The sequence below is a fragment of the Oncorhynchus keta genome, chromosome 14 (assembly GCF_023373465.1).
Source record: "Oncorhynchus keta strain PuntledgeMale-10-30-2019 chromosome 14, Oket_V2, whole genome shotgun sequence".
Lineage (NCBI taxonomy): Eukaryota > Metazoa > Chordata > Actinopteri > Salmoniformes > Salmonidae > Oncorhynchus > Oncorhynchus keta.
In genome coordinates, this window is record NC_068434.1 from 17,194,915 (window position 1) to 17,207,452 (window position 12,538).

At 44.8% G+C, this 12,538-nt stretch overlaps 1 protein-coding gene across 1 annotated transcript in view; it reads left to right on the top strand.

Annotated features, from left to right (window-relative positions):
* The first annotated feature begins 2,624 nt into the window (after positions 1-2,624).
* LOC118375017 (versican core protein-like) overlaps positions 2,625-12,538 on the top strand; it is a 32,557-nt gene continuing 22,643 nt past the window's right edge. Inside the window, exon 1 of the mRNA XM_035761510.2 lies at positions 2,625-3,714. Coding sequence (XP_035617403.2) covers positions 2,625-3,714 — 1,090 coding nt within the window. The remainder of the gene's footprint in view (positions 3,715-12,538) is intronic.

Below are 12,538 nucleotides of genomic sequence, written 5' to 3' on the forward strand. Positions count from 1 at the left end.
CATCTCATACACCCACACCCCCTGAAGGAAGCCAGCAAGTCAGCACCTCTGTGTTTGACAAAGAGGTGGAGGGATCAGAGGCACAACCCCCGGATGATGACAGTAATGCTGAGGTGACTCAGCCAGAAGGGTCTGTGGAAGAGCTCTCTGTCTCTCCCACAACTGAACTGCACGTGTCCACAGATGCGCCTGAAATTGCTAAAGGAACAAAGAGCACCTCTGCTGTTCCAGATGTTGTAATCTCCACTCAAACCCCTTTACTGTCCGTCTCTACACCCACTTCTGTTGATGTTGAAGATGGCTCACCGCCAGCGACCCCCAGTGACATTGAGGGCTCCACCTCAGGCGAGGAGGAAGGATCAGCACAGGACACACACACTCCTCAGGAACCAACCCGCACCACTCTGCCTTCCTTAACAACAAGTGCCCAAACAACTTTAGGAGAAACAATCACGCCTGAGGTGACGCCATCCAAAGAGGCAGGCAGCACAAAATCGCATTCCTTGAGCTCTACCACTGCTGAATTTTTGACAAGCCAGAAAGAGGGAACAACAGTTAGCCAGCCTCTTGTGTCTCCCACTGTGAAAGACACGACTGCAGCGCATATGGTTTCCACACCAGAGCAGGAGACCACAGGAGACCAAACTCCTGATATGTTCACAACCAGCTCTCCATCATCCAACATGGAACAGATCTTGTTAGGATCCACAACAACGTTACCGAGAACAAGCTCAGCAGACACTACACAGGAAAGTGAGATAACAGCACCGACCAAAGACCGAACAGGCACAGAGAAACCATTAGTTGTTCCTGTCATTGATGAGACTGAGACAACTTCAGATGAAGAGGGTCCTGAGAGTCCGGCAATATCTCCAATGTCCAGCAAAGAATTTCCTTCAACAACTCCAATATATAATACTATTCAGATGATTAAGACAACCATGGTAACTCTCTCAGACTTAGTCAGCCGATACACCACACAGGGCACAATTCTGACAAGTGAGGTACCTAAACAAGATGAAGAGACCACAAGCAAAGATAAACCTTCAGTTACCCCAACTATTACGGAGGAAGAAAGTTCAGGTGACTCGGGTATGTTTACTAGCACATCTACTGCAACACTGCTCTCTCCTCTTCATAGTACAGTCAAAACAGAACATGATGTGACCACAAGCTCAATAGCAACCAGTGAGGCTACAGAGCAAACAGAGAATCCATCAGCTACTACGATTAGTGATGACACAAAGACTAGCACAGCCGTCACCCCAAAAGATGAAGATGAGATTTCTCCGATGTCCACTAAGGAGTCTCTTGTGACAACAGCATCTCCTATGTTCAGCATGAGCAAAATGGAGGATGAGAAATCAACATTATCATCAAGCATTGAACCCAGTAAAAAAGTTGATGTGTCACCAACAGTCTCACCTTCTGTGATTTTCAGCCCAGCTGTTTCTAGTGGAGCTAAAGTGGATACTCAAGTGACTGAGAAAAGCTCAACCCTATCATCGACAGTGACCTCAGGTGACCAGACAAGTGAGATTTACACCAAAAACACTGCAACTCCCACAGTAATTACTACCACAGTGTCATATGAAACAGCAGAGAGTGCAGGTAGAGAGCAGGTTGAGAAACTGGCAGGCTCAGAAAAACCTTCATCTATTCCTGTTACAGAGACAAGCTCAGCTCTCACCACAGATGAAGAGAGCTCAGGTGATCAGACTCCTGATATGTTTACCAAAGAGCCTGTCACTTCAACAGTTTCTTCTGTTTGTAGCACAGTCAAAGCAGAACAAATGACAACCACTGAAATGCCACATGTAATGATCACAACAGGAAAGAGTGAAGTTACAGGGAAGACTGAGAAGTCATCGGGTTCAGAAAAACCATCAGTTACACCTGTTATTGATGAGGTGGTGACGAGCACAGTTATCTCCTCTACAGACGAAGAAAGCTCAGTTGACCAGACAAGAGATACGTTCACCACAGACTCTGCAACTACAACAACCACCACTTTTCCTCTGTTTAGTACTGAGAACCCAGAACATGTAGAGACTACAGCATCACATGGAACTGCAACAGGGGAGTCTCCACAGACAGCTACTTCTCTGTATAGCACTGAGAAACCCGGACAAGTAACCACTTCATCACATGAAACTGCAACACCTGACACTGCGACTGCTACTACTACAGTTTCATCTGTATATAGCACAGAGAAAATTACGTCACAAGAAAATGCAACAGCGGAGATAGTCACAGAAGTCACAGAGAGGCCAACAAGCACAGAAAAACATTTAGGTACCCCTGTTACTGTTCACACAGAAGAGGATACAAGCTCAAGTGGAGCAACAGCTGAGATGTTCACCAAGGAGTCTGTTGCAACAATTACAACCACATCAGAGTCACTTAGTGATTTCACTACATCAAGACTAACAGTGACCTCAAGTTCAATCTTGACCCTGACAGAGGAAGTTGGTTCTGGTGACCAGACACCTGATATGTTTACCAAGGCACCAGTCTCAACGATTGAGTTTTTCAGTAGATATACCACTGTTCATACATCTACTGGAAAGGTGATGGAACAAACCGGGGCATCAACACATTCTACCCACAGCACCTCTTCACCCATGGACTTGGAGGGATCTGGAATCTCAAAGACAGAGGATGACCAAGAGACAACTCAGCCAGAAGGATTACGTGTGGAGGTAGTAGTTGAAACCACCAGTAAACCACAGGACCAGTTCGCTGTAGCCACAGATGAGACAGAAATCAGAGAGACCGAGAGTAAATCTGAGGCTCTAAGTGTTGCATCCTCAACACAGTCCACACAGCTCAGCCAAGAATCTACATCAACCCAAAACCCTATATCCACTAGCACAGCTGAGACAATAGAATCAGCTACTGCTTCATTGTCCGAGCAAGGAAGTGGAGACTTGACAGAGCCCTCTATTTCAGAAAGTGATGCCACAGAAGGTGAGAGTTCAGGTGATGACACATCTGCTATTACAACAGTCCCACTGCATACTACATCATCTTCAACAGACTCATTGGTTACAAAATCAGTAAGCACTGAAGTAACTAATGGAACCAAGGGGGGTGAGCAGACAGAAGAACCAACAGGCACAGATGGACCTTCAGCTGGCCCTGTCTCAAGTGTGACAGCGTCAGTGGTCACATTCACTGATGAGGAGAGCTCTGGCTACCTGACACCTGAAATGTTTACCAAGGAATCTACTACATCAACATCACTAGGTTTAGAAGCTTTGATGATCACATCTTCCTCCCCAATCATCAGCATTGCCCAATTCCAAAGCACAACTGTCGGAAAAGTCATCACACCCACAGAAGAAATAGATGAATCACCCATAGAATCTCCCACTGCAGCAGTTGAAACTTTGGAGCCTTCTGTGGACCAAGCAACTGGACTAGCAAGCACATCATCACCATTTGTCACTGCATTCACTTACGTAGACATGGGGGTCTCGGGAATCTCAGCAGCAGATGACGACCAGGAGACAAGTAAACCTGAAGGGACAGTTGAGGAGGCACCAGTGGAAACCACCACTAAACCACAGTACCAGTTCACTGTAGCAACCGATGAGAATGAAATCAGAGAGACTGAGAGCACATCTGAGAGTCCAAGGAATGTTTCTTCAATAGAGATCACAGAGTCCCAAGAATCCACATCAACCCAATCTCCTTCCATGTCAAGCAAAGGTAAACCAACAGAGGCTTCCACAGCCTCCTTCACAGAGCAGGGTAGTGGTGACTTGACAATAGACTCTATAGCTGAGGATGAACGGAGAGAGCACGAGAGTTCAGGTGAAGACATCTCAGATGTGTCCACTAAGCAACCTGCAAGAACGACTGCTCCTCTCCTGTCTAGTCCAGCAACAACAAAGGAGAAATTTACCACATTGTCTGTCAGTGGTGACGCCACCCTTGAAACAGCTGTTGAGGTTGATGCTACTCTATCAATCGGCACAACTGCAGAGGTACCTACGTTTATTTCTAGCGCAGTTCAGACACCGGAAAGTGAGGTGACAGAAAAAGATGCAAGCAGCACAGAGAAACCATCAGTTGCTTTAATTTCAAATGTAACACTCACAGGCGATAAAAGCTCAGGTGACCAGACCCCTGATATGTTTACCAAAGAGTCTGTTACTACAACGGTTTCTTCTGAATACAGCACAGTCAAAGCAGAACAAATGATGTCCACGACTAAAGTTTCTTCTCTGTTTAGCACTGAGAAGCTAAAACAAATAGTGACCAGAGAACCTCATGAAACTGCAACAGCTGAGACTGCAAGACATGCTACAAATACAACTTCTTCTCTGTATAGCACTGAGAAACCTACCACAGTGCAACAGGACACTGCAACAAAAGACAGTGAAAAGACTGCTACAATTTCAGCAACTTCTCTGTTTAGCACTGAGAAACCAAGTCATATAACGACGTCAGTACCAAAGGAAATTGCAACAGTGGACTCGATAATGACTGCTGCTGCTAATACATTTTCTTCTCTACATAGTACAGAGAAAATTGCTCATTTTGAGACTACCATCCTAGAGGAGGAGAGCTCAGGAGATCTGACTTCTGATATGTTTACTACTCAGTCAGCTGCCACCCCTCTTTCTCCAGTGTATGGTACAGTCAGACCAGAACAGCCATCAAGTTCTGAAGTGCCATCAGTTGTTCCTTTTATTGATGAAACAGAGACAAGCACCGCCCCCACTTCAGAAGGCGATAGAAGGTCCAGTGGTTCAACACCTGAGATGTTCACTAAGGAGTCATTTGCAAGAACTGCATCCACATCAGAGTCAGTTAGTGCTTTCACTACAACAAGACCAACTGTGACCTCAAGTTCAATCTTGACCGTTACAGAGGACGATGGTTCTGGTGACCAGACCCCTGATATGTTTACCAAGGTATCTACTATTGCAACATCTCTGGATGTCACCTCACAGACAACAATTGCAATTGCCCAGCCTTCAGTCACTGCCATTGTCGAGAAAACAACAGGTTTGATTTATACCCCCAGAGATGAGGGATCAGGGGACACAGCTGAAATTATTCCCCAAGAATCATCTACGACTTCCATTGTTACCCTGATAGATCAGACATGGGAACCAATGGAGACATCAGCTACAGTGATCGGAACCTCACAGAAAGCACTCACTGATATAACAGATTCTGGACAGACTAGAGAAACAGGAAGGACATCAGGTATTCCCCTTATTGATGATACAGAGAAAAGTTCAATTCTTGATATGTTTACCAAAGACGATGCAACCACCCCGGTCTCCGCTCTTTTCAGTCCGAAGAAACCAGGACATGTCGGAATCACAGCGTCACATGAATTTGCAACAGATGAGACCTCAAAGACAGCTCCTACTTCTGGTTCGTCTCTATATGGCACAGAGAAAGCAGGACAAGTAACAGAGAAATTAACAGTTACCACTATTACCAGTGACATAGAGTCAAGTTCATTCCTCACCTCTACAGATGAAGAAAGCTCAGGTGACCAAACAACTGAGATTTTTACGAAGACTTCCTCTGTGACACCTATATCTTCTTTGTACGGCACAGAAGCAACAACTTTAGCTTACATTGCTGTCACATCATCCATATCTCCAGACATTGAAGAGGTGTTCAATGACAGTACCGCAGAGGCTTCACTCGTTGAAGATAAACCTTCAACTGCTCAAACTACCAAACAACTTGAGGGAGAACTTACAATCCTCAGCACTGCCCCTGACAAAAGTTCAGTCCTCACCACAGAAAAAGTGAGCTCAGGTGATCAGACACCCTATATGTTTACCAAAGACACAGGAACAATAACAGTTTATTCTCTGTTCAGTACTAAGAAGCCAGTACAAGTAGTGACTACAGCATCACATGAAAATGCAGCAGCTGAAATATCAAAGATTACAATCACTTCAGCTTATTCTCTGTATAGCACTGAGAAGCCTACCACAGCATCACAGGAATCTGCAATAGCAGATAGTAAAAATACTTCTACAACTATAGCAACTTCTCTGTTTAGCACTGAGAAGCCAGGACATATAACGACGTCAGTAACACAGGAAACTGCAACAGTGGAGTCGAAAATGACTGCTGCTGCTTCTACAGTTTCTTCTCCACAAACTACAGAGAAAACTGCTCATGTTGAAACTACCATCCCAGAGGAGGAGAGCTCAGGAGATCTGACTTCTGATATGTTTACTACTCAGTCAGCTGCCACCCTTCTTTCTCTAGTGTATAGTACAGTCAGACCAGAACAGCCAGAGGTACCATCAAGCTCAGAAATGCCATCAGTTGTTCCCATTCTTGATGAAACAGAGACAAGCACCATCCTCCCTTCAGAAGAGGATACAAGCTCAGCTGGAGCAACAACTGAGATGTTCACCAAGGACTCTGTTGCAACAACTTCATCCACATCAGAGTCAGTTAGTGCTTTCACTGCATCAAGACCAACAGTGACCTCAAGTTCAATCTTGACCCTTACAGAGGAAGATGGTTCTGGTGACCAGACCCCTGATATGTTTACCAAGGCACCAGTTTCAACGATTGAGTTTGTCAGCAGTTATTCCACTGTTCATACATCGACTGGACAGGTGATGGAACAAAACAGTGCATCAACACAGTATACCCACAGCACCTCTTCACCCAGAGACTTGGAAGGATCTGGAATCTCAAAGACAGAGGATGACCAAGAGACAACTCAGGCAGAGGGATTAGGTGTGGAGGTAGTTGATGAGACCACCACTAAACCACAGGACCTGTTCTCTCTAGTCACAGATGAGACAGAAATCAAAGAGACCGAGAGTAAATCTGAGGCTCTAGGTGTTGCATCCTCAACACAGTCCACACAGCTCAGCCAAGAATCTACATCAACCCAAGACCCTCTATCCACGAGCACAGCTCAGACAATAGAATCAGCTACTGCTTCATTGTCCGAGCAAGGAAGTGGAGACTTGACAGAACCCTCTATTTCAGAAAGTGATGCCACAGAGGGTGAGAGTTCAGGTGATGACACATCTGCTATTACAACAGTCCCACTGCATACTACATCATCTTCAACAGACTCATTGGTTACAAAATCAGTAAGCACTGAAGTAACTAATGGAACCAAGGGGGTTGAGCAGACAGAAGAACCAACAGGCACAGATGGACCTTCAGCTGGCCCTGTCTCAAGTGTGACAGCGTCAGTGGTCACATTCACTGATGAGGAGAGCTCTGGCTACCTGACACCTGAAATGTTTACCAAGGAATCTACTACATCAACATCACTAGGTTTAGAAGCTTTGATGATCACATCTTCCTCCCCAATCATCAGCATTGCCCAATTCCAAAGCACAACTGTAGGAAAAGTCATCACACCCACAGAAGAAATAGATGAATCACCCATAGAATCTCCCACTGCAGCAGTTGAAACTTTGGAGCCTTCTGTGGACCAAGCAACTGGACTAGCAAGCACATCATCACCATTTGTCACTGCATTCACTTACGTAGACATGGGGGTCTCGGGAATCACAGCAGCAGATGACGACCAGGAGACAAGTAAACCTGAAGGGACAGTTGAGGAGGCACCAGTGGAAACCACCACTAAACCACAGTACCAGTTCACTGTAGCAACCGATGAGAATGAAATCAGAGAGACTGAGAGCACATCTGAGAGTCTAAGGAATGTTTCTTCAATAGAGATCACAGAGTCCCAAGAATCCACATCAACCCAATCTCCTTCCATGTCAAGCAAAGGTAAACCAACAGAGGCTTCCACAGCCTCCTTCACAGAGCAGGGTAGTGGTGACTTGACAATAGACTCTATAGCTGAGGATGAATGGAGAGAGCACGAGAGTTCAGGTGAAGACATCTCAGATGTGTCCACTAAGCAACCTGCAAGAACCACTGCTCCTCTCCTGTCTAGTCCAGCAACAACAAAGGAGAAATTTACCACATTGTCTGTCAGTGGTGACGCCACCCTTGAAACAGCTGTTGAGGTTGATACTACTCTATCAATCGGCACAACTGCAGAGGTACCTACGTTTATTTCTAGCGCAGTTCAGACACCGGAAAGTGAGGTGACAGAAAAAGATGCAAGCAGCACAGAGAAACCATCAGTTGCTTTAATTTCAAATGTAACACTCACAGGCGATAAAAGCTCAGGTGACCAGACCCCTGATATGTTTACCAAAGAGTCTGTTACTACAACGGTTTCTTCTGAATACAGCACAGTCAAAGCAGAACAAATGACGTCCACAACTAAAGTTTCTTCTCTGTTTAGCACTGAGAAGCTAAAACAAATATTGACCAGAGAACCTCATGAAACTGCAACAGCTGATACTGCAAGACATGCTACAAATACAACTTATTATCTGTATAGCACTGAGAAACTTACCACAGTGCAACAGGACACTGCAACAAAAGACAGTGAAAAGACTGCTACAATTTCAGCAACTTCTCTGTTTAGCACTGAGAAACCAAGTCATATAACGACTTCAGTATCAAAGGAAATTGCAACAGTGGAGTCGATAATGACTGCTGCTGCTAATACATTTTCTTCTCTACATAGTACAGAGAAAATTGCTCATTTTGAGACTACCATCCTAGAGGAGGAGAGCTCAGGAGATCTGACTTCTGATATGTTTACTACTCAGTCAGCTGCCACCCCTCTTTCTCCAGTGTATGGTACAGTCAGACCAGAACAGCCAGGGGCACCAACAAGTTCTGAAATGCCATCAGTTGTTCCTTTTATTGATGAAACAGAGACAAGCACCGCCCCCACTTCAGAAGGCGATAGAAGGTCCAGTGGTTCAACACCTGAGATGTTCACTAAGGAGTCATTTGCAAGAACTGCATCCACATCAGAGTCAGTTAGTGCTTTCACTACAACAAGACCAACTCTGACCTCAAGTTCAATCTTGACCGTTACAGAGGACGATGGTTCTGGTGACCAGACCCCTGATATGTTTACCAAGGTATCTACTATTGCAACATCTCTGGATGTCACCTCACAGACAACAATTGCAATTGCCCAGCCTTCAGTCACTGCCATTATCGAGAAAACAACAGGTTTGATTTATACCCTCAGAGATGAGGGATCAGGGGACACAGCTGAAATTATTCCCCAAGAATCATCTACGACTCCCATTGTTACCCTGATAGATCAGACACGGGAACCAATGGAGACATCAGCTACAGTGATCGGAACCTCACAGAAAGCACTCACTGATATAACAGTTTCTGGACAGACTAGAGAAACAGGAAGGACATCAGGTATTCCCCTTATTGATGATACAGAGAAAAGTGCAATTCTTGATATGTTTACCAAAGACAATGGAACCACCACGGTCTCCGCTCTTTTCAGTCCAGAGAAACCAGGACATGTCGGAATCACAGCGTCACATGAATTTGCAACAGATGAGACCTCAAAGACAGCTCCTACTTCTGCTTCGTCTCTATATGGCACAGAGAAAGCAGGACAAGTAACAGAGAAATCAACAGTTACCACTATTACCGGTGACATAGAGTCAAGTTCATTCCTCACCTCTACAGATGAAGAAAGCTCAGGTGACCAAACAACTGAGATTTTTACGAAGACTTCCTCTGTGACACCTATATCTTCTTTGTACGGCACAGAAGCAACAACTTTAGCTTACATTGCTGTCACATCATCCATATCTCCAGACATTGAAGAGGTGTTCAATGACAGTACCGCAGAGGCTTCACTCGTTGAAAATAAACCGTCAACTGCTCAAACTACCAAACAACTTGAGGGAGAACTTACAATCCTCAGCACTGCCCCTGACAAAAGTTCAGTCCTCACCACAGAAAAAGTGAGCTCAGGTGATCAGACACCCGATATGTTTACCAAAGACACAGGAACAATAACAGTTTCTTCTCTGTTCAGTACTAAGAAGCCAATACAAGTAGTGACTACAGCATCACATGAAACTGCAGCAGCTGAAATATCAAAGATTACAATCACTTCAGTTTATTCTCTGTATAGCACTGAGAAGCCTACCACAGCATCACAGGAATCTGCAATAGCAGATAGTAAAAATACTTCTACAACTATAGCAACTTCTCTGTTTAGCACTGAGAAGCCAGGACATATAACGACGTCAGTAACACAGGAAACTGCAACAGTGGAGTCGAAAATGACTGCTGCTGCTTCTACAGTTTCTTCTCCACATACTACAGAGAAAACTGTTCATGTTGAAACTACCATCCTAGAGGAGGAGAGCTCAGGAGATCTGACTTCTGATATGTTTACTACTCAGTCAGCTGCCACCCTTCTTTCTCTAGTGTATAGTACAGTCAGACCAGAACAGCCAGAGGTACCATCAAGCTCAGAAATGCCATCAGTTTTTCCCATTCTTGATGAAACAGAGACAAGCACCATCCTCCCTTCAGAAGAGGATACAAGCTCAGCTGGAGCAACAACTGAGATGTTCACCAAGGACTCTGTTGCAACAACTTCGTCCACATCAGAGTCAGTTAGTGCTTTCACTGCATCAAGACCAACAGTGACCTCAAGTTCAATCTTGACCCTTACAGAGGAAGATGGTTCTGGTGACCAGACCCCTGATATGTTTACCAAGGCACCAGTTTCAACGATTGAGTTTGTCAGCAGTTATTCCACTGTTCATACATCGACTGGACAGGTGATGGAACAAAACAGTGCATCAACACAGTATACCCACAGCACCTCTTCACCCAGAGACTTGGAGGGATCTGGAATCTCAAAGACAGAGGATGACCAAGAGACAACTCAGGCAGAGGGATTAGGTGTGGAGGTAGTAGATGAGACCACCACTAAACCACAGGACCTGTTCGGTCAAGTCACCGATGAGACAGAAATCAAAGAGACCGAGAGTAAATCTGAGGCTCTAGGTGTTGCATCCTCAACACAGTCCACACAGCTCAGCAAAGAATCTACATCATCCCAAAACCCTCTATCCACTAGCACAGCTGAGACAATAGAATCAGCTACTGCTTCTTTGTCCGAGCAAGGAAGTGGAGACGTGACAGAACCCTCTATTTCAGAAAGTGATGCCACAGAGGGTGAGAGTTCAGGTGATGACACATCTGCTATTACAACAGACCCACAGCATACTACAGCATCTTCAACAGACTCATTGGTTACAAAATCAGTAAGCACTGAAGTAACTAATGGAACCAAGGGGGTTGAGCAGACAGAAGAACCAACAGGCACAGATGGACCTTCAGCTGGCCCTGTCTCAAGTGTGACAGCGTCAGTGGTCACATTCACTGATGAGGAGAGCTCTGGCTACCAGACCCCTGATATGTTTACCAAGGTATCTACTATTGCAACATCTCTGGATGTCACCTCACAGACCACAATTGCAATTGCCCAGCCTTCAGTCACTGCCATTGTCGAGAAAACAACAGGTTTGATTTATACCCTCAGAGATGAGGGATCAGGGGACACAGCTGAAATTATTCCCCAAGAATCATCTACGACTTCCATTGTTACCCTGATAGATCAGACACGGGAACCAATGGAGACATCAGCTACAGTGATCGGAACCTCACAGAAATCACTCACTAATATAACAGTTTCTGGACAGACTAGAGAAACAGGAAGGACATCAGGTATTCCCCTTATTGATGATACAGAGAAAAGTGCAATTCTTGATATGTTTACCAAAGACAATGGAACCACCACGGTCTCTGCTCTTTTCAGTCCAGAGAAACCAGGACATGTCGGAATCACAGCGTCACATGAATTTGCAACAGATGAGACCTCAAAGACAGCTCCTACTTCTGCTTCGTCTCTATATGGCACAGAGAAAGCAGGACAAGTAACAGAGAAATCAACAGTTACCACTATTACCGGTGAAATAGAGTCAAGATCATTCCTCACCTCTACAGATGAAGAAAGCTCAGGTGACCAAACAACTGAGATTTTTACGAAGACTTCCTCTGTGACACCTATATCTTCTTTGTACGGCACAGAAGCAACAACTTTAGCTTACATTGCTGTCACATCATCCATATCTCCAGACATTGAAGAGGTGTTCAATGACAGTACCGCAGAGGCTTCACTCGTTGAAAATAAACCGTCAACTGCTCAAACTACCAAACAACTTGAGGGAGAACTTACAATCCTCAGCACTGCCCCTGACAAAAGTTCAGTCCTCACCACAGAAAAAGTGAGCTCAGGTGATCAGACACCCGATATGTTTACCAAAGACACAGGAACAATAACAGTTTCTTCTCTGTTCAGTACTAAGAAGCCAATACAAGTAGTGACTACAGCATCAAATGAAACTGCAGCAGCTGAAATATCAAAGATTACAATCACTTCAGATTATTCTCTGTATAGCACTGAGAAGCCTACCACAGCATCACAGGAATCTGCAATAGCAGATAGTAAAAATACTTCTACAACTATAGCAACTTCTCTGTTTAGCACTGAGAAGCCAGGACATATAACGACGTCAGTAACACAGGAAACTGCAACAGTGGAGTCGAAAATGACTGCTGCTGCTTCTACAGTTTCTTCTCCACA